Source organism: Tachysurus vachellii, chromosome 5, assembly GCF_030014155.1.
Source record: "Tachysurus vachellii isolate PV-2020 chromosome 5, HZAU_Pvac_v1, whole genome shotgun sequence".
Lineage (NCBI taxonomy): Eukaryota > Metazoa > Chordata > Actinopteri > Siluriformes > Bagridae > Tachysurus > Tachysurus vachellii.
The window spans coordinates 18,801,624-18,825,547 of NC_083464.1; the positions used below are offsets into that span (position 1 = coordinate 18,801,624).

General features: G+C 36.2%; 1 protein-coding gene across 3 annotated transcripts; it reads right to left on the reverse strand.

Moving 5' to 3' along the window:
- Positions 1–9,929: 9,929 nt before the first annotated feature.
- Positions 9,930–23,902, reverse strand: pip5k1ab (phosphatidylinositol-4-phosphate 5-kinase, type I, alpha, b). 3 transcript variants are annotated; one of them, XM_060870167.1, is made up of 17 exons: positions 23,806–23,861; positions 21,550–21,591; positions 20,373–20,401; positions 20,124–20,204; positions 19,768–19,898; positions 18,393–18,510; positions 18,142–18,294; positions 16,424–16,723; positions 15,986–16,212; positions 15,012–15,095; positions 14,716–14,764; positions 14,533–14,614; positions 14,230–14,397; positions 14,026–14,128; positions 13,858–13,920; positions 13,681–13,768; positions 9,930–13,461 (listed from the first exon to the last, which is right to left on the reverse strand). In XM_060870167.1, the coding sequence occupies exons 1-17, from the start codon at positions 23,855–23,857 to the stop codon at positions 13,459–13,461; spliced, it is 1,773 nt and encodes a 590-aa protein (XP_060726150.1). In that variant the 5' UTR covers positions 23,858–23,861; the 3' UTR covers positions 9,930–13,458. The 3 variants fall into 3 exon arrangements, with proteins under 3 accessions (XP_060726150.1, XP_060726152.1, XP_060726151.1); XM_060870169.1 differs by having other exon boundaries at positions 21,539–21,591; positions 23,806–23,856; XM_060870168.1 differs by lacking the exon at positions 21,550–21,591 and having other exon boundaries at positions 23,806–23,902.
- Positions 23,903–23,924: the final 22 nt, after the last annotated feature.

The window sequence follows — 23,924 nt, forward strand, 5'->3', positions numbered from 1 at the left end:
GCAGCAGGAGCATCAGCTTGAATGGCGCATTACGAGAAACTATAATTCACCCAGAACCGAGTGTCAACCGAGTCCTGGCAGCACACATACAAATAAACACACACACAAACACACAGTATGTATCCGGATTCAACACGCAGTGTTTTCTTCCAAGATTGAAAAAGAGTCTGCACAAAATAAACCACACGGGTCTCTCCTAGGTCGGCTTTTGAGGTTGGAGAGTTTGTGTGTGTGTGTGTGTGTGTGTGTGTGTGTGTGTCTGAAGGTTTAGTACTAGCGCAGGACTTTCTTCTCACTACTGCAATGATGCGTCGCTCCCCCGCCCTTACTGAGCTGGGACTCTCCCCCTCTCTCTCCCTCTCTCACTCTATCTCTCTCTCACTCACTCACTCACTCTGCGCTAACACGCCTGGGACGCTCATAGTGTTGAGTTTGCTATTTTACTCTGTCTAGAACGGTCTTCTCTCCTCCTCTTCCTCTACCCGTGCGTGTACAACATTGCTGCTAATAAAGCACTGTTTTCCAAGCCATACCTTATACTGCACCTGCCCAAAACACATTTTATGTTTTATACATCCATTCTTGAAAAAATTAAGTAGTAATGTCGCACACAGCTGTTTCAGCTCCTGGCACAATGTCATATCTAATTGCTTTATGCAAGGGAGATGCTTTCATACAGAATACAGAGTCCTCTCTTCATCCTACTGCTGCACTAAAGACAAATCACTACAAGCTAGCCTACACACAGGTACTGTAAAAAAAAAAAAAAAAAAAGGCCTTAATTATTCTGACAATAAGACAACTGCTTAAACTGTTTGCAAGGAAAATTATATCCATATTTCTACATGCCTTCGATTTGGGTTCATCTGCTTTCTTCCACCTCAGAAGATATGCTGGTGAGAACATTAGCATTAGCAACTCTAAACTGCCCCTAGATATAAAAGTGTGTGCATTGTGTCCTGCAGTGGATGTGAGGAATCCACTGACCACTCTGAGTGAGCTTTAGCCGACCAAATCCTCAGTGAGGGAAACCACCTTTAAATATTCCATCAGTCAGCCCCATATGGCAGTGGGACAAGATGAAAGTGGCATTCACTTAAAAAAACTCTGATAGCATAAGGATAAAGCCTTGAAAAATTTAAAGTGCTGCATTGGTCAAAAAACAAGTATGACTCATCAACTAGCTAATATTACGCCACTGGTGAAGCATGATGTTGGCAGTATTACACTATGGGGTGATTCTGAGTGTTATTGGTTTAAATAAATAGTCCAGACAAGCTTAAACTGGGCAACAGAACACATCTTATGCAAAAATAAATAAATAAATAAATAAATAAATAAATAAATAAATAAATAAATAATGAAAAAAAAAAGTACACTCTACATAAAAATAAATTTGTAGAATTAGAACTTATTAGTGGCAAACTAGCAGAGTGAGAAATAATGAAATGTACCAGTGCAGTTACACTAAATAGCAGCATTCTTACACCAGTTGTTCAATACAAATTATTGGACCAGAATTAACTGTTGTATAATTTAAAGTATTACATTAAAGAAAATACAAAACAATGCAAAATATCTTACAAAATCATGCAAGTTAATTGACACTCCTTCATAATTAAACCTTTTTTTGCTACAAGTAAAAGGGTTAACATTTTCTTAAACATTATTTCAGTCTTTTTATCTAATGAACTATTGTACATTCACAAATAATTAATTTAAGTATAAGGACATGTTCACTCTAAGCCCATACATATTGACACAACTTAAAAAAAATGATGAATAAAAAAGTTACATTTTGTCTTGTTGAACAAACAACATTTTACGTTTAATGTACGTAACATTTAGGAATAATTGTATTGAAAAGATGTATCAGTTTAGGTAGCTTAAAATGCTAAATTGCACTAACTTGCTTTAGTAGACAAAACAAGTTGGATATTTTTTGTAGAATTTACTCTACACTATACAACAAACAACAAAAATGCAACTTTAGGATTAATTTTAATTTACAGTTTATTTATATTTGACTCACTTTATAAAAGAGTAACACAAGCAAAATGTCTTACCAAATATACTCTTGCATTGCATTATTACACATTTGACAAACTCTGAATATAGTATATATTGTATACTGCATAAACATTTGCAAAACTCTAAACAGGCATATGTATTGTGGTTTTGTATTACTATGCCAGATATAAACATTTCCCAGACTCTTAGCATGTACAGTGTACATAAAATTGAGACATGTATGTTTTCATGTCTTATATAGCAGGCAGATTTGACAGTGCTAAGTTTGCTTAAATTAAATCACTACAGTACAGTAAAGTTATAAGGCATGACATGGTAGAACAGACTTTGTGTTAAGATATATTCAGACTAGCTTGGCTAACACCATGTGGATGAGTACAAGGTTGCATTTTTCAAGATCTTACTTAAGATATTATCTGTCAAGTGTATGGAAAAAGATAAAAAAATTTATGTAAACAAGTTTGTGTAATTATTTACACATAAAATAAATTTGAAAACTTATGAAATGTCTCCAAAGTTGTGCTGCATTTACAATAAAGCCATATAATGAACGAATCTGATCTAATGAATTATGTTGTCTCTGTAATGGTCTAATGTTGAACACGTGCACATACGAAGGTTTTATTTTACATGCCAGGGTCATAGAAACAGTGACCCAAAAATGCAAACAAACAAAAAAAAAATTATTAAAACTAATCTGCCAATTCGTTACTAGACAGGTGTTAAAAGTCAATGTAATAGAACCCTAAAAGTCTGCAATGAAGCATTTGGAAATGACATGTAAATATTGCATTTAATTGTGTTTATTTCTATTATTGAACTATTATCTCTAATTTATGAATAATGTCATAAATCCGTGCATGCCCAAACAAATTCTTTGTGGTGTTATGGTCCACTCTGCCTCGACGTCAGTTCTTTGCCATGGCAACGAACTAAAACAAGCTTAGTTAGGTTAATTCAACTTAAATCAGAATTACAAAACATATGCAAATCATGGATTTAATACAAAAAGTAATACAGTGTTCTCAGGGCCGGCCCTGGCCAATTTGCTGCCCTAGGCAAGATTTCACCTGGCGCCCCTGGAATCACAGACAATTGTGTTCCAATCATTTTGTTCATAAACTTACACAGAAACAAATTGCACAGCTTTGTCCTGTTTTTCTTTATTTTGAAAATATTTTGGAAACACACACTAACTATATAAAAAAACTATATTACGGAGACCTTGCTTTCCTTGCCTTTCTTACAGCAATAAAATATATATATAATATATAAGTAAAATAAGTAAAAAATATATAAGTAAAATAAGTAAAATACTTCTCAGGTAATATATATATATATATATATATATATATATATATATATATATATATATATATATATATATATATATATATATACATATTATGGCATGCCGTTTAGGAAATTATTCATGAGAGAATTGAGTGAAAACTCGGAATATATTGAATGAATCCTGAATATATTGAATGAAAATTCGGAATATATTGAATGGATTCTCCAAAACTCGGAATATATTGAATGAAAATTCGGAATATATTGAATGGATTCTCCAAAACTCGGAATATATTGAATGAAAATTCGGAATATATTGAATGGATTCTCCAAAACTCGGAATATATTGAATGAAAATTCGGAATATATTGAATGGATTCTCCAAAACTCGGAATATATTGAATGAAAACTCGGAATATATTGAATGAAAACTCGGAATATATTGAATGAAAACTCGGAATATATTGAATGAAAACTCGGAATATATTGAATGAATCCTGACGTCATCAAGACGCACCCGATATTTTGTACTTTAGGCAGAATGACTGAGTCAGCGATAAACTTATTCGCTGCTAGGTAGGTGGGTTAATATGGGTTTGTAATAGCAGATTTGGTTGTAAATTGTAAATAATTTTATTGTTATAAACTTTCAAATTACACTAGGTCATCTCACTGTATCCAAAAGACAGATATTTGCAGGTTTAAAGAAATTTAACAAAGTCACCAGTCTTGCGTGACATTTCCAATACTTCAGGCATATTGTGTCTTACAACTGTCAATTCAGCAGCAATATGTGTCTTTTGGATACAGTGAGATGGCCTAGTGTAATTTGAAAGTTTATAACAATAAAATTATTTACAACCAAATCTGCTATTACAAACCCATATTAACCCACCTACCTAGCATCAGACAATAGGCAGACAGTAGTGTAGTGGACACCAAAAGAGATCCAAATTAGTGATCTTGATCCGTGTCTGTTAGATATGTAAATAGGGGAACTTAAGTAAAGTTGGCCGCATATTCACAGATTCGAGTTTCCTGAGTCAATAACTCCTGAACTAAAGGGTGTTACTACACAAATAACACCTCTTTTTTTTATCGTAGTAATGTAGAGAGGCAGCTACAACCCAATTTTCCTCAATATCAGCTTTCCTCCGCGTTGGAAAAAATACATAAGTCTCTATAGTGCAGACGACTGAGAGACAGATTCCAAGGGACCGTCTGCAAAGCCCGAAAACCCGGTTTTGCACTTTGCAGACGGTCCCTTGGAATCTGTCTCTTAGGTGTTCGCACATAGAGACTTATGTATTTTTTCCAACGCGGAGGAAAGCTGATATTGAGGAAAATTGGGTTGTAGCTGCCTCTCTACATTACTACCATAAAAAAAGGTGTTATTTGTGTAATTAGAGCGTTTAGCTCAGGAGTTATTGACTTGGGAAACTCGAATCTGTGAATATGCAGCCAACTTTACTCAAGTGATATCGGGTGCGCCTTGATGACGTCAGAATCCATTCAATATATTCAGACTTTCCATTCAATATATTCAGACTTTCCATTCAATATATTCCGAGTTTTCATTCAATATATTCCGAGTTTTCATTCAATATATTCCGAGTTTCCATTCAATATATTCCGAGTTTTCATTCAATATATTCAGAATCCATTCAATATATTCCGAGTTTTCATTCAATATATTCAGAATCCATTCAATATATTCCGAGTTTTCATTCAATATATTCAGAATCCATTCAATATATTCCGAATTTTCATTCAATATATTCCGAGTTTTGGAGAATCCATTCAATATATTCCGAGTTTTCATTCAATTCTCTCATGAATAATTTCCTAAACGGCATGCCATAATATATATATATATATATATATATATATATATATATATATATATATATATATATATATATATATATATATATAAATAAAAATTTGGGCGCACGGGCGCCCCTAGTGGTCGGCGGCGCCCTTAGCATTTGCCTATTCTGCCTATGCGCAGGGCCGGCCCTGAGTGTTCTGATTTATGTTTATTGAGCCTAATTAATCTAAGTTAAAACAACTTCATCGTTATCAATGCTCTAATTGATAGATCAATCTATAGTATGATAGATTCATAGATAGAGATCTATACATGCTTTTAACCCGCTTACAGACCTTTTCTGCATTCCTATGCAAATTAGGAGCGCAGAGTCAACTTGACCTTGTCTGTTTTGACTGCTTATAGAAAATTAAGTATATATGATATCCTATATATGATATATGAGGCACAGGCTCCCCGTGACCCGAGGTAGTTCGGATAAGCGGTAGAAAATGAATGAATGAATGAAAGTATATATGATAGCCTTTTTTTACCTTTTATGTCTAACTTGTTTACAACATATTAACATATATTTTGCAAAGATTTTTGTAATATTTGGTATAATAAACCTAATTAATATACAAAAATGCCTAATTTTTAAAAAAAAAAAAGAAAAAAACAGAAATTTTGAATTATTTTCCCTATAGAGGCACAAAAGTTAATGCCCAATTACAGGCTGGTATATTTCAAAGCCATGAGATTGTTTTGAACCATTTTGACCATTTTTAATGTCAGTAAATAATAAAACCTGTTTTTTTCCAGGTAAAAATTGACTTGAATGCTTATAAATCAAAAATTATAAGCATTCAAGTCAATTTTTACCTGGAAAAAAACAGGTTTTATTATTTACTGACATTAAAAATGGTCAAAATGGTTCAAAGGTTACTACTATTATTCATTTTATAAGCTGCATTAGGCCCCACTTAAACTGCCTCCCTCAGATTCCTCTTTATCCATTTTCAAATATAAAATACTATTTATAATATGACTTGCCTCTTGCAATATTCAACTAGTGAATATGCAATAGCAGATATCAGCAATTATGTTTTTACTAGTGTAAAATGTAAAATGTAATTCCTGATATCAAAAATATGGTTACTACTAGAAATCACACTCTTAATATTTACATTTTAAGTATTGAAAACTGAATTGATATCAAAAATCCATATCATGTGAATGTATAAAAGCTAAAATGCTTGCAATACCGTGTCACTGTGTTTTATAGTATGCATTAGGGCAATACTTGATCCCTGATGGTTATTATTTACTGAGGGATGTGCATTCATATTGACCTGGCATTATGCTCATTCTAATGTAAATCCATTGGTTTCCATATTGCATTAACGTTGTTGTAACCTTGAGAGACTATAAACATTGTCATTTAGGAGTGCTATCACGCTACTCTTTGTACTGGTCCACTTTTTTTTTCACTTTTCATGGCCAGATGGATAACAGCTTCATATTGTCATCTACGTAGCAGGGGCGATTCTAGGGTCAGAGCTTTAGGGGTGCTGAGCTCCTTTTCAGGGGTGCTGAAGCTAAGGTTATGATCAAAAGGCACACCGAGGCGTGTCATTTTAAATGTCTTTATTATTATTATTGGGCTTTTAACTTTTTATTAAATGACAAATTCCTTTCACAAGATCATTATGGACTGTCCCCAGTCTCTCACTTGATTCTGTCTTTTTTCTTTTAAAGAACTGTCGTATGTCCGTTGCTCACTGGCAGGCCACACACAGAGAGAGAGAGAGAGAGAGAGAGAGAGAGAGAGAGAGAGAGAGAGAGAGAGAGTAATGCTAGGAGTTCAGGAGTTAAGCCTGGTTCAGGTTAAATCCTCTGTGTGTGAGGAATGAATAAATACACCAAAGTGAGTGAGTGTTTTCACACATACTGGTGGTATACAGTGATATGTTGTTTATTTTCACTCTGGTCCAAACGCCAGGGCTTCCATGTTTCCAAAAGACGCACGTGACGTCATGTTTACATGACTCCCGATTGTTAAAATGAGCAGAAGTGGGTAGAGTAGCCAAAAATTGTACTCAAGTAAAAGTACTGTTACTTCAGAATAATATGACTCAAGTAAAAGTAAAAAGTAGACATCCAAATAATTACTTGAATAAGAGTAAAAAAGTACTTGGTGAAAAAACTACTCAAGTACTGAGTAACTGTTGAGTAACGTCTGATATATTTTTTTAACACGACAACAATCAGACAGACAAAAATACAAAATAATCTTTAGGCAAATTATGGCTCATCCAATCAATAAAATAAATGTAAATTAATTAATTACAAAATAGCTTAAATTAAAATAATTCAGGTAAATTCAAGTACTTAATAAATAAAATAATAAATAAAAAATAAATATGCACAAGTAACACAAATTTACAAACCTTTATACTTTTTTACCAGGCAGAACTAGAACGAGGCAGCCCATAAATTCTCATAAACTGTGTGTGTCTCCAGTGACAGAACAACAGAAGGAAACACACACACACACATTTCATTTCTTTTGTGTTGTGATTGTTGCACATTCGATACCTTGATGAAAGGGAAATAATAATGAAATACATCTCTACTCCTTTAATTAATTTCAGGAAGCCTCTAGTACTTTCCTTAGTTTCAGGTAAGCTAAAGCTTCTGGTTGCAAAGCTGTTTTTGTTTCTCAAAATATCTTCCTTCATGTTCATCAGAACAAAGAAATTTATACAGGTTTGTAACAACATGAGAGTGAGTAAATGATGACAGAATTTTCATTTTGAGTGAACTATCCCTTTAAATATGTGTGTTCGGCGCTGCAAGAAACGACACGTCTGACGTCATCTGTTTGTCGGTTCTTGCGGCGCTGAGTAAAGTTGAGCACATAAAAAAACTCGAAACAGCTGAACGCGACAAAACTGCTGTGTTACTAACTAACGCGTCCCGCCGCTGAGATTGAGTATGTTAACGTGACGAGTCTGTACAACTACGTTTGATTGGTGAAACACAGTCACGTGGTAGAGCCTTAGCGGAAGTTTCTCTATCTGTCAAAATAAAACATTAAAATTGATGCGTAGAATACCAAAGAGGTAACAAGAAAAGTAACGAGATCATTGTAGCCTAATGTAGCGGAGTAAGAGTACAGTTTCTTCTTCACAAATCTACTCAAGTAAAAGTAAAAAGTATAGTGATTTAAAACTACTCCTAGAAGTATAATTTTTTCAAAAACTTACTCAAGTAAATGTAATGGAGTAAATGTAACTCGTTACTACCCACCTCTGAAAATGAGTATCAAATTAACGATAAACTTTAACAACAGAGACACACGTACACACTACACAGGTACGCAGTTTATTTGTCGCGCTGCTGTTTTTGTTTCACGCTCTAGCAGTTAATAAACAGAACTGCATGCGTCTTGCAGAAGAACATTGTAACCGGCGCTACTTCTCTCCGTTTATGACTATGGACGAGTCACTCACGTCCTGTGCTACTCCACAGCGGCGGCGACCCACTGGACTAAAATATTAATAAAAATTTTAGGGGTGCTGAGCTCCTTTTTAGCCTCGCCCATGCTACACAGTAAACATTAACACGCTGTAAAACGAGGCAGGGCCTTGCGTAATTTGCGGGGACCTACGCAACTTGCGTAGTGTGCGTATAGGGCCGATCGGCTATGCACACACACCACTCAAAAACATGGCATAATTTCTTGTGAATAAAACTTCCTTTACACCTCTTATGCTTTTTATTATATTTAATTTATAAACAATAAACCTCATGAAATTATGCCATGTTTTTGAGTAAAATAAGCAGAAATTATTAAATATTATTTTGGATAACCACTGGCTGGTGTATGTCAAACATCCCCAGGTCAAAGCTGACTGATGCAACTAAATTCATAAATAAGAGAGAGGAAACAAATATGAAACATATTCACATTCAATATGAAAACACAATGTGTGTGTGTAAAGCTTGTTGGTAGAAGAGAAGATATTGTCCCCAGCTGGACAAATGCATATAACAAGTGTGAAATATTTACAAATGATTGTTTTTTTTTTTTTTTTTTTTTTTTGGAGGCCTAATGAATTGCAATGCCCAATGCTTGTGTGTGTGTGTGTGTGTGTAAAGCTTGTTGGTAGATCAGATTTTGCCCCCAGCTGGACAAATGCATATAACAAGTGTGAAATATTTACAAATGAGTAGGCTTTTGTTTTTTCTGGAAGCCTAATGAATTCCAATGCTCAATGCTTGTGTGTGTGTGTGTGTGTGTGTGTGTGTGTGTAGCATCATTTCGGTAGATCATATTTTGCCCTCTGCTAGGCAAAGGTATATCAAAAGTGTGAAATATTTACAAATGTGTAGCTTTTTTTTTTCTGGAGGCCTAATGAAATGCAAAGCCCAATTTGTATGTGTGTGTGGTGTGTTTTGAGTGTGTGTTAGTGGACATTTTATGTGTGAATTTGTGTGTCTGTATGTATGTTCATTGCGCTGAAAAGGGCAAAAGTATGACCTATTGCCCCACTAAATGTGGTGGTCAAATTGACCCCTTGCTCTTGAGGAGGAAAGTATTTTATGAACACATAGTTCAACAAAAATAGACAAATGTAATTTTACTTGCAAAGTTCATCATTTGGAACAATCCTGGTAAATTTCAGGCAAAGATGTGGAAGAAAAGTTATGACACATTAAACTTTCCAGTGGGGTCAAATTGTCCTGTGGTCTGCAGGAGAGTAAAAGAAAACAGGACACTAAGCCAGCAAAAAGTTTAAAAATTTATTAGCCTACTGAAAAGTGACAATATGGAGGGGGGAAAAAAATCCACCACCACCACATTAAATTGGCAGGAAAGGCAGGTAATAACATCATGAGGGAATGGGCAGGGGTCTTGTGTGCTGCTTATATACAGTACATATACACATTATACACAAGCTGAGTAAAAATATATAGGCAATGCTTCTACTTCTGAAAACACTAGACAATCATGTTTTTACAAAAAAAAAAAAAAAAAGTGTAATATAGAATACCTTAAAGACAACAAATACAGTGTACAATGTCAGACTCTCACCTTTGCCAGGAAAGCAATTAAAAGAAAATTTTTGTTGCTTTACAGCATTTTAGCAATTTTCTATGCTACACAGTAAATTAGGTTTCATACAATCACACAAGGTACAAAAATGGTTTCCTAATAAATAGTTACCAAAACATAAGCTGTCAGAAATGTAATATTGCAATAGTTCATATGGTAGTGTCTTTGTTGCCAGCACATCATGCTGTGTGAATTGTGCAAGACTGATGTGTCTGTTGTGCATTAATCAGTATCACCACAAGTCTGTGTCAGTACAATTAAAACACTGCAAATAGACTCATGGGCAGGACATTAGCTAACTACTCGCTCATCATTCAGCTAACACAAATTTAAACAACACAAAGGAGTCTGCAGGCACCCGTCACATGACTAGGTAAACCCTGCCTTAATCAGGGCACTGAAGTTCAGGTCTCAAGAAATGCAAGCAAAACAAGAACAATTTGAGGAGGGGGAAATACACTGATTACACATAAATGAGATGTTACACTGCACAATGGAAAGAAAAATGCAGGAAAGATCTAAAATCATGAAAGCATAAAGTGCAAGAACCTTTGACCATTGTAGTATAGCACTTGCTTTAACAGATAAATACATGTTCTCTTTAAATGTCACATTGCTCTAATCACAACCCTGGTTATTTGTGGTTACAAGATTTCAACCATTATAAAAATATAGAACCAACCAGTGAAATAATTGCAAGTCCAAAATAAAGGTTTAGGATCATCAAGGGTAAGGACACCAACTGTGTTCACTTTTGGTGGTAATCCTGTATAAATCTTGGAGGCCAGTTAAGGTCATCCTTCCTACATACAAAAAGCATCTAAAAAAACTTACATGGCAATTTTAAAGATTCTCTTCTTGTTGTTTTGTGCACAATTGACTGCATATCGCTCCCGATGACACCCTTGAATACCATTACTGTATTCATTTAGAATCCTTTTGGATATCCAGCATTTTGGTGGCCAAAACGGTAATGACTTTGTACCCCAGCAACTGTAAAAGTGATGAAATCAATGCTTTTGGCAGAAGTCGTCAGTCAAGATTGCAAAATAACATCTGAGTTTTATTCTACTCTAAAATAAAACATGCTGAACAAATAAAGATTTGATGTATTTTAATGGCTCTTTATATAAGAGTCTTAAAAAATTTAGTGCACATGGAGAATGCATATTGTGTTGGTTATGCAGATTAAGTTTAATAGGCCTAAAATATGTTGGAACCAGTAGTCATGTGACACAAATTGCACCACTACCAGCTTAGTGTATTTGAAAGAATAGGATGAAGCAGCAAGTAGGCCACTGTAAATGTCCACTTCATGGACACATGGATACGTTGAAACAAATATCAATTACTTTAGAGAACAGTGAGGAAATCTAAGTGACCAGACCAGTAGAGAACATTTAGTGATAAGAAATGATGAAATCCCTCCCTCTTAGCACACATTCAAATGGGCTCATAAACCTTTGGCCACTTAGTCTTTTGTGGAGCAGGTCAACTTCACTTAATTCAGAATAATTTCAGAACACTTGGACCCACGCTGCACACACAACCCAATAAAGCACATGATAAAATACTTCCATGGTGCATGGACACTGCCTTTAGTTTGAGCAGAACACCATATATAGTTCATATAAACAAGAAGTCTGAGGGTTTTTTTTTTCATAACCCAAGAAAAACAACACACACACAAAAAAAAAAGCAACATCCTTCACACTGTCCGTGCAAAATAATGCTCAACTAACAAAAATGTATAACTGGACAATTTAGATATGTTAAATAAGTGTGTTTCCAGATAATGGCATTTATGTTACAATAAAATTGAGGGCGAACTAAAGCAAATCAACATAAATGCCAAAGGCCTGTAATTATTACTGTAATGATAACTGTCGCATTGAAATGCCACTTGCATAATTAATGTGACAAATGTAGTTAATTTCTGTATCCAGCAGAAATTAGGTTCTTATGAGTAGTTAGTAGAAGCAGACAGAAGGCATGCCAAGAACGTATAACAAATATAAACATGTTAATTTGTTAGTTTAGAATACATATTGCTTCATGAAAGCATATTAGTCTTTGTAATAGGTATGCAAGCACACAAAAGTAAATAATATTTACACAACTATTTACAAAAACACAGTACATAATCAATGGATTGAAGGCCATTGGCATCAACAAGCAGGCCTATATCCACTAATGAATTTACAATGATTGGTCCTTTTAAAAGAATGGAAACAGTCAAGATTGACAAAAAATGCTTAGGAGATCTTCACATGCATACACAAAAAAGCTTAGAATAACAATCATGTCAACAGAAAATAAATGTCATTGGCACTGAAACGCAAATTAAGAAAACAGGCGAGCACAAAAACAATGTTGCTTTTTTGTTTTAGAGGGGAAAAAAGGACCTTTTTGACTGAATTTGTTCAATTATCAGGCTAGAACACAGTCACGACAGTTCAAAGATCACCCCATTAGGAACAGGGCTAAGAAGAGTAATGCACCTTGATTTGCTCCAGCATCTATTTCTTAAATGTTATGTCTTCAGGTCTGAAGAGGCATCATTCTGAAATAATCCTACCAATTAAAAAGCAAATTATATGCCTGGTATACAAATTACTGCAAAAGCAGGTGGCTGTGGAGGAATCACTTCAAAACATCTTCAGAATTATGAGGGAAAAAAGTACAAACACAGCAGAGTATTTAAATAATACTGACTGATATTTATATAAAAAAAAAGTGTTAAAGCCAGTATGAAATACCAATATAATTTGTTCAAAGTCCTCTTTGTTGTAAAAATAGAGCAAAGTCAGAATAGAACTTACAGAATAAATAACTTCCCCAGGCTTCTTTCCAGTATGTGTATGTATGAGCAACAAAGCTGTGTCTGAACGGAAAGACCAACATCTGTGTGTTTATGAACAACATGCAGTGTGATCAAATGTGTCTCTGAAGCTCTGGGGAGGAAATGTGTAGTCAACAGATGGAGTCATAGCAGCATACCCTGTGTTGAAGAAAGAAGAGAGTCTACCACTCACACTCTTCTGTCCACACCCACTGAGGTGTGACTCCAAAGGCTTGGAATTACTTCCACTCTTTCCAACAGGGAGAAACAGTTCAAATGTTCTATTCAAATGATCAGAGACGCTCTTTCATACGCATTTTCATGTCTCCCTCTTTTCCTGGATCATGTTTCCAAGCTGTCTTACTGTAAAAACAGGCAAAAGATGCAGGTTACCCATCTTTATAAACCTTGTAAGTTTACACACACACACTTCAGAGAATCGCATGGTACACTTTTGTGCGGTTCTGTATCATATCTGGTGACATTAAACACTTAGTATTTCACTTAACATTTAACTTTATCACGAACATAATTTTTGATGTAAAGACATCAACAATAGTCAATAATTAGCATTAAACTTACAAAACAAATGTTGGTCTCTGGGATGATGTCTTTGAGAGAAATTGCGTCTTCATTACTCATTTGCTCATCTTCAACTTCAGCGCCCAAACTAAGAGAGGGGGCGGAAGGTAAGTAGTGAGCCTTTCAATTATCATGCAATGACCCAGTCAATAGCAAAGCACATCCATTCAGCATTACCTTAGAAAAGTGTTGCTATCAGGTTCTGTGCTTGCAGCTTTGTGCACCTCCACCCCAACCGACCTACAAGCAACCAACATAATATAAGCATGAACAAAAATATTCTGAAAGGTTTGAAAGTGTGATATTAAATTGTCAAGATACAGATACAAGTTAATGTGTTGAAACCTGAGTGGGGGGACTGAAGGCATATCAGTTGCTTCAAAGTCACTTGAGGTTCCAGCTAGGGGTGGCATGTTCGGGAGTAGGTCAGGTCTGCCTAACTGCATTCCTGGAAAATAATAAAGCAGATGCATACAAATCTGGTCTCTGGACAACCTGGTTTGAATAGATAATGGATTTTTTTGGTTAAATAATTTCTCTTCTTCTCACCAATTTCAACATCAGTTTCAGGGTGGGTAAAGTGACTACGATAGACAAGTTGAGAATCAGGAAGCATATGACTGCTGGATTGGGCACTTGGGAATGCAGTGCCCATGGGCAGTCTCCTGGACACACTCTGACAACCAGAACGGCTCTTCTTCAATGGTGATGATTTCACTGGAGACAGCAAGAGAGCACCAAAACATAAGCACATACAGCATTGCATCATGTTTCTCAACAGACAGAGCACATTAAAATAGAGACGTGTGTCAATGGAATAAGAACTGAAATTCAGATCATTTGGAAACCTACTTGTTTTTTTAAATACTGTGTTGCACATAAATCGCTGGAATCGCTCTGCGTAGAAACCTGGCCGATGAACAGACACGGTGTCCTAGAAAAAATAAACAAATAAAAGTGGCAAATGCATTTTAAATAGCATGGTGTTTAATTCTTGAAACAAATGATGAAGATAAACTACATTTGATATCTTACCCCATCATGGACCAGTGCTTTCCAGGAATGCTCTAACTTCTTGATGAATCTACAAAGCCGCATTTCCAAGAACATGGCACATGTCAAAAAAAAATGGAGAAGCGTACTATGTTTCATATGTAATTATTATCTTTCTATATGGTAATATTTTAAACTAAGCTTTGCTTGTAAAATTATTAGCAGTATTTTTCTATTTTGACTCAATTAATTATTGTGAGGATCATTATTATAATAATGTTTTGAAATTTCTTTAACCTAGAAAACACACAATTACAGAGCATGGCTTGTTAAGTTACCTGTATGATTGCAGAATATCAATGATGCCAAGGTATAGCAGTAGCCGCTCTCCTTTACTGTTCCGAGCTGGGATACCACCCCACCTACACAGTCGAACAGATTGAAAATAGTCTTACAAAGTTCAGCAAACTGAAAAACAAGCCCACCAGACAAGTGGAAGCTCCAGTGTGCTGCCCAGTCCCATGATTTTATTGCCCAGAACTACCAGTCTAAAACGTAACAGCTAGCATAATGTGAAAAGGTGTTTTAGCTAGTTTAGCTCTTAATACAGACTAACAGTAGAATATGAAATTCTTGGGAGAGAACAATTATGAAGCCATGTATCCCTGCATGATAATGTTTTGATGCAACACATTTGTGGCCTTACAAATTAGCTACTGGCAAAAGTATGACCGTGGCTATGATTACATTTGAACATTTATACCAAATGTTAATTAATGTTTTGCTTTGCTAAAGTCAGAAGGAAGTAGGGATAATTTCCTTTAGTGGGTTGTTAAATGCATTTCTGTGGCAGGCAATTATGAATAAAATCCTTACCTGTATATATGAAAACATCAAACCTGAATTCTCATAGTACAATACTGATAGAGTCCTAAATTATTATTCTCTCATACAGAATGTGCTTTCTGAAAGCAAATTGACAATATTTTGCACACTTTTTTTTTTTTTTTTTGAGTCTGGACTCCATATGAGCGCTTTTCTTGATTGCAAATAAATGGGTCACTTAGATATCCTCTGCCACAGTCAAAATCATTTTGTTTAGTTTTTTCCCCAAAGAAAGGTACACATTTGCTTCTGGAAGAATGTTCTCCATACTTGCAGTTCTCCTGGTGAATTAAATTCTAGTTTTCACACCAAAAAATACAGGAAGAATGCAAAAGAAAATATAAACACAAAGGCAGGACAGAATTATGTGCACACATGAGTAGTGAATCAAACAGACATGGCTATAGTTAAGAAATAGATGACTGACTGGTCCTCGCTGTCCATTGTGCTCTTCCCACGTGCCTCTCCTTGGATGGATTCCATAGCTGTACTGTACAGGGCTTTCTGTGCCTGAGGCCTCTTCTGGTCAGGTGTGACTGTCCCCTCCACAGGCCTGCAGATTTCCCCTACGCCAAAACGCTCACGGTTTGCCTGATCCACATTGTGGATACCAATCAGTAAACTGTAGTCCATTATCTTAAAGCTCTGCAACAACTAAACAAAAACCACCAACCAAATCATTAAAACCACCACAATGTAAACAGCCATGTTAAGAAAGGATCAGAGACAATTATTCTAGTGAAGCTGGCATGTATCTTAAAACAAAGACTACTGTCATTATCTAGAAGTTATGGTCTGTGCATATGAATGCAGTCCAAGACAATTACAGTGATTATAGTTCTGATACACATGTGGGCACACTCACCAGGCAGTCTCGCTGAATGGTTTTACTGAGAGCGTTGTAGTTGTCTGGCTCGAGTTGAATTCCATCAGGCATGTCCTGGTTGAAATCAAGGTCTTTGTACGTGGGTACATTTTTCTCCTGCTCTTTGGGAGAGGCTCGGCGCTTGTAAGTGGAACCCTTTAAGTCATATTTGAGGTGCATCGGTACAGAGCGTGGCAGAAGGTTGTTCATCACTACAATGCGTATGTTTTTCCCCCCTGCCTGCACGCAGTATAATCCATAGAACTTGGGCAGCAGTGTCCGTTTGTTTTGGTTTAAATTCTAACAAACAGAGAAAGAAAGAACGATACACTATAAGCCAATATTATTAATAATCTTATTATTAAAAAAAATATTAAGCACACCCCTTGGGTTAGTCCCTCTATACCATAGGTCACCAACAGGCGGACCGCGGTCCGGGTCCGGACCCAGAAGCTGTCCAATAAGGACCCGGACCTACAGCCAAAACAAAAGGTTGCGATTTAAAGGTCGACGAAGCGTTTTTATTTTAACCGGCACAGCTTTTGCATTCTTTACGGTAGTGGTAGTGGAAACGCACAGACCAATTGCATGGGAGTTAAACCATCCCACATGATACCACTCAGCCAATCAAGTCCGCGCATTCCTGCAACTCAACAGAGCAAGACAGATGAGAGAGAATTAGAGTAAAGTTACTCGTGAAAGAAAGATAGCGATACATGTAGAAAACAAAGGGAGAAAAACAGACGAGTGAGACGCAGAAAGGGGGAGAAACAGTCGAGTGAGACGGAGAAAGGGAGAGAAACAGACGAGTGAGACGGAGAAAGGGAGAATAAAGAACAAATGGCGCTCTCCAAAAGAAGAAAAGTGGACAGCGAAAATAGAGCACTTAATCCAGAATGGACAGATTCATACTTCCCACTTCACACTAAACCAGTGTGTCTCATATGTTCAGAAACCATGGCACTTATTAAAAGTGTCAATGTGAAACGCCATTATGAGACAAAACATACAGGTTTTGAACAAACATATCCACTCAAATCTGAAGACAGCGTCCTTGAGACAGCGACTTCTGAGGGAAGTAGCCCTATACATCCTGACCATGTTTGGCTCTACATACAACTGCGAGGCAGCTTTCTCTACAATGAACATAATCAAATCTAAATATCGTTCCAGGGTCACTAATGAGCACCTCCACATGTGTATGAGAATGGCCCTGACTCCATTCAAGCCCAAGTTTAAAATATTGCCAAGCCAAGCTAGAGCTCAGTTCTCTCAATGAGATATAAAAGGGAAGGTTAAGCACTTTATTTAAATATACACAATTTTCACATTTTATTTATTTTTTCTTATTTTGAAATGTAGCCCTACTTTAATTTATTTAATGAGAGAACGTTATACATGTCTACAATCATACATATGTTCAGTTCTATGTTACGTGACAAATATTGTCAGAAGGTTTTTGATTTATTTGATTTGACAGTCAGGTATTGATTGCTTGCAGATGTTGATACAACTACTAGGCTACTTATATATACACATCACATTAACTAGTTAGACATTATGATCTTCCGGACCTTTCTTCCGGACCTTTCGAAATTTTCTCTTATTCGACCTCTTTAAATTTTAGTTGAATGCCTCTGCTCTATACACTCTTCTTAACAACACAAAAAAAAAACACATACAAAATGTTATAAGTGAATTCACATAAAATGACATACCATAAAATATCCTGGCAGTAGTTTCTGCAAGAACTCCGCTTCTTTGTGCTGGACCGTTTTAATAATAAACTCATCATCGCTGGAGACATAGAAGATTGAGCCGCTTGCACCAGGATTCGATAGCTCAATCAGAGGATCATTACACAGAGAGTACTGCAGAAGCATAAAAAAGAAACATGAATACAACCCATGAGCAAGCAGTAATATTTAACATGCCAACAATTATGTGTAGCATAAGGGTTTTAGCTGACCAGGTAATCATCAGGTCGAATGCCAAAGAGTTCTCTGAAGTAACGGAAGGCAATGGGTGCATATGTCTTAAACCGGAAGTCACCATGGTGATGTGCAGGAGTCAGATTACTTCCCTCGCTAAGAAATGGAGAGACAGAAATTAAAGTTGGCATAAATGGTACATAATATCTCAAAAAAAAAAAATATATTACAAGCCCACTTTTTAAAAAAGAGAAACCAAGTGTTATGCCCTGAACATCCTGAAATTAACAGAATGTAATAAAAGAGGGATGCTATTGAAGGATAAGGTTTTAAAAGGCAAGGTGAATTTGAATAGCTACACTACATACACTACACTGCCTAGCCGAAAAAAAAAAAACCACCACCAGAATGTAACTATTCAAAATAAGTAATTACTGCAGTGTTTAATGTGTTTCAGTTGGAAACTGGAGTTATTTAACCCTAATTGAAGCAGTGAGTAGTTTCTCATTTCTTAAACAACCATGTGTGAAAACATCCTGTGGTCATAAAGATGATGTTACTCGGTTTCAGAAAGATGAAATTAATAGCCTGCATCAGACAGGATAAGATAGTGGTGAACCATCATATTTAAGGAAGCAATGCGCTCAGAAAAGAACTTAAATATCGCCATAAGAGGTGTGATGTGTGATTTAGGGTAAGAAGAGAGGTGGGCAAAGTGATACACCCATCATACCTAATGCCTGCCACACAAGCCTGTGGGGGCAGTGTTATGATAAGGGTTCTCTGTTCTAGGTTCAGCAACATTATATGCCCAAAAATATGAGGTCAGTTGACTTCCTAAACATACTGAAAACTAGGACCAAGTTTTCCCTGCTGGCACAGACATTCCAAGATGACAATGCCAGGAAGCTTTTCAGGGAGCATGAGACATCATTTTCACACACAGATTAGCCACCACTGGGTCCAGAAGTTAAGCCCACTGAGATGTGCTGGAGAAGATTTGACGCAGTGTTTTAACTGCCCCATCATGAAGTGACGTGACATACGGCTAAGTATGGTGACACGTACTCAGAATTTGTTCTCTGCATTTAACCCATCCAAAGTGCACACACACAGCAGTGAACACACACAGACCATGAACACACACTCATCAGTACAAGATCTCAGCAAGAAATTAACACAACTCTGGACAGAAATAAATGTTCTGACACTGCATAAGCTTACAGAAATCATGCCATGGCAAATGAAAGCTGTAATTAAAGCAAAATCGTTCCAACAATATATCAGAGTGTGTGACTTTTTTGGGCCATGCAGTGTATATAATTAGATACCTATAACTGAAACATCAGGAACAAGAAGCACACAATATATTTTATAGCCCCGAATCAGCACAAAATAGTAGAAAGCTCATACCTTGGGAAGAAGATGCTTTCTACCACATAGAAGTCCTGCATAAGAACATCTCTCTCAGCTTTCTGGCTCAGGCTTCCCACAGTGTGAGTAATACCAAGCTGAATGGCTCCTTTCAAGGCAGAAGAGGTTGTCTGGTGGGAGAAATGTTAGGAAATTAGCAGATTAGTGGCCCCTGCAATGGGTTCTTTCTGTGCAAGTAAGCACAGAAGACTAGCCCTCATTTCACCAAGCTTGTTATCTACAGTGATTAATGAATTCATATGATAAGCAGCATTTTATAAACAGCTCTTTGTATTTCGGTTACTAGGTACCAAGATGCCCTGTTTCCTTGTTTGAACGTTCCAAAATTAACTGACCTTTTTATAAGTGGTCTCTCCAGTGGGGTTAATCCCTCGATGACCAATAGTCTTCTTCATACTCTGAGACGACCCTGGGCCCTGTGGAAAGTGTGAGATCACATTTTCTTAATGCTCGTACTATCTAATCAGTTCCATAGAGTAAACTGTTACTCACAACACATTTGTAAAATAACCCAAATAAGCTAAATCTCTGTTTAGTTTATAGTCTAGGCATAAATAACAAAAAGATTGCTGTCTAACACTCACCTCTGGTGAAGCTGTTTTTCGACTGGACCCTTTAAAGAAGAAAAGATCCATGAAAATTTGTTTGTAAAGGATCTGTTAAGAAAGCTTTTTAAAAACTTGAGTATATTTATCATTCTTTCTGGGATGCCTTTTGCAGTACCAATTTATCTCAAGTGTCTCTAGTATCTGTAATTACCCAAGATTCATCTAAGAAGCATAATATGATATTCTATAACAGCATTTAAGGAATATTAGCTGGCTCACCTAGTCACTGCAATTTCACTATAGAAAAGGTAATAGATAAAGGTAATATATAGCACAACATTTAAATTTATAAAATGAGTTTTAATTGGCAAAAAAAAAAATCGGAATCAAATCATCTACACATCTACATATACCTAGAAATTTTAAATGGGGTTTTAGATCTTTATACTTTTTAATTAGAGTGTAATCTAACTCAACCTGTTTTCCATCCCTGCAGACACATTGTGTAATTTAATCTTTCTTTTACGGGAAAAACAGCATCCATTTTGAGATATAGCAGCATCTTCAAGACAACAAAAATTAATAGTCTTTTTATACAGTTAGTCAATAATGTATACAGAAAAATCGCGACCAAAAACTCATGTTCTAGTGTAATCCATTTGAAAGCACACAACTGACTTTGTGCATGCTGGGCTATGCCAGAAACCCCGATTAAAAAAAGGCTCATTTTTAGTGAATAACAGCCTGCAACCTAAATGCCAAGCAATACCCGTTTAGCTCCATTTGTACACAATTACATCTTATGCATCCATAGGTGCCCAGAACACACAAGAGTGGCCTAATAGACCAACAACACTTTACACTACACAGCAAAAAAATAAATAAAAATATAACATGTCCCAGTTAACATTCTCTAACAAACTTATTGGCCCTTTAAATGTGCTGATGTGTAATGTATGAGAGTTATTGAACGGACCTAACTAACTGTGGCTGAAAGAAATGATCAACAATCACCAAAACACTCATCACCCTTGAGTAATGAGAGCAATTCTTGCAAAGATTAGCTGATGTTGACAAAAAAGAAATGTTGGAATTTAAAAATATTGTGCCCTCAAAACTCAAATGTGACTTCATAATGCCCTTTTAAAACTTTTTGTTAATTTCCTTTCAAACACAAAAAACAAATGCTGGCACAGCACAACCATGCATGTACTTCTCTGAGAGACCAGCATCCTCCAGAAGGGAGTCCTCAAATCTGTGGGGGTAAGACACCTTGGATGAGACCAACTAAATCATAAGCTACTTCTATTGCCATTTAAATACAAGAGGAGTTCAGAAGCATTCTTTTTTTTACTACTGACTGAACTGATTGTGTAAGGGAGTGGATTGAAACATAATTACTGTGGACCAGCAATTCAGTACAATTTTGAGTTTTGGGTCAAACAGACGACCAAGTACATATGCCCAAGAAAATCCAGAGTAACTATCTAAGTGACCATTAAGAACATATGTGAAAAAATAAACAAATTAATAGATAAATAAAAAAGCACTGTTAAACTGAAGGAGACTCAGATACCAGGGCGGATCCGTTGTGTTTTTGGGGAACAAGACATTTGTTCCACTTATTTTTTAGTTTCAGTATTGTCCTTGGAACCTGGAAAATGGTTTGTAAAACTTTTTTTCCTGAATTGTTGATCATTACACATCACGAAGGTCTAGTGTATGTGGTTTATGCATGAAAGAATTCCTACAACAAATACGGTCACAACCAATTTTGCACAGCACCTCTTTTTTCTTTTTGTGATTGTACTTTACCTAAATTATAATAACTTGGTTCATACTGTAAGAGCCAGCCAGAGACAACAGATGAATATCCGCCTATCAGGCTAACTGGCTCATTTTTTTTTATTATTTATCTATTTATTAATGAACATGGTATCTGAAAAATAAATCTAAGTACAATGTAGACACAAAAATGAGATTTCTGTTGATGGTGGACGTCACGTTTGGTCAAGAGCAAAATAATTTGGGAAGTTTTGTAAACTACTTTTCAAATGTGTGCCTGCTGGTAAATCCTATTTGTACCAACACTGCAGATTACAGATGTAATCCAGCATCTATGGTCTAAATCTGTAGTTATTACTAAAAGCTGCTATTAGAAAACAGAAATGAAAATAAAAGAGGAATAATCAACTAGAACTGAAAATGTAATATTTACCATAATAATTAAAGTTAAACAATTAAAACAAAATCGATTCTAACATTTATATCAAAACTGTTGCTATCCAAATTAGAACATTAAAGGCAGCATAAAGCACAGATATTTTGGGGGCAGGACACTGACATTTTACACGAACCGTCCAGGTACTAACTCAAATGCTATTTTAGGGAGAACCGTTTCCCCTAATATTTACATCTGGCACACTAAACCTACTCCAGACAAGATCTCACCGATGTTGAATCAGAGGAAAACAAGTAAGGCATGACCAGGTATAGATATAAGACTGGAAACACAGAAACAACAAAGTGACCATGCCTGTTCTTCTGCAAGCAAATACGAGTCTGAACAATGGGTTTACACGATCCAAGTACCTGAAAAAAGAGGTGAGGAGAGATACCGAACACTGGGATATAATAGAAATGGAAATCTCCTTTCACAATACAACACAACACAGACCACGCAGCACAGAAACAACAAAGCTAGCTACAGCGAGGACACAAGAGTTGTGTATAGTCCGTTTCAGTAAGAAGAAAAAAAACACACAAGTCTTTATACGTTATTTAATACATAAGCTTAGAAGAAATAAACAAAGTGTCAGATAGAATAGTCCTAGTAAACGTTTTTTTGGACACGTTATTTAGCTGCCTCGGTTAACTAACACTAAGTAGCTCGCTAGCAGGCAGTCGAACGCCGTTGAAAAATGTGCTGTTTAAATTATCCAACAATATCGAGGCTGAACACGAAAAGGGAATAAAAGTGAAGACGAAAAACAAAACTGTCGCACTTTCCATGCATCTATCTATATCGCTTCCCAGCTCGTGTACAATAAACACCGTAGATAACGTTCCACTCCTGGTTCAGCTAACTTTAGCTAGCATCAGAGCTAGAAGCATCAGAGCTAACTCAATCACAAACACAAGGCTACAACACCACAAAATAACGTTTTACCGCTAGCGAAATAACTGACTGTGTAACATACAATACAGACCTGCTTAACATATCCTGTCTTAGCGTTTATAACGTAGTTGGTGTCTGAGGGAATTAGCTCGCTAGGTTAGCTAAATTAGCCTAGTGTGAGAATTTCACTCAGTACTTTAGAACACAAACATTCGAAGCTTTTACCGGTTATTCTTGTCGTACACAATGGAAAGCTAATTCCTGAAATAATTAAAATCTTTACAAAGCTATGTATAACTGAGAACGCAAATTGAGCATATATAAGAAGACCCTTGATAAGAATTTGTTTACCCGGGGGGGCTGTAAAGCCCGGGTCTGCGGGACCGGCGGTCGCCATTTTCATGTAACTCCGGCAACAGCCTCCAGTTCGGGAATCTTGCTCGCGCGCCCTCTCAGTGACGTCACGACAA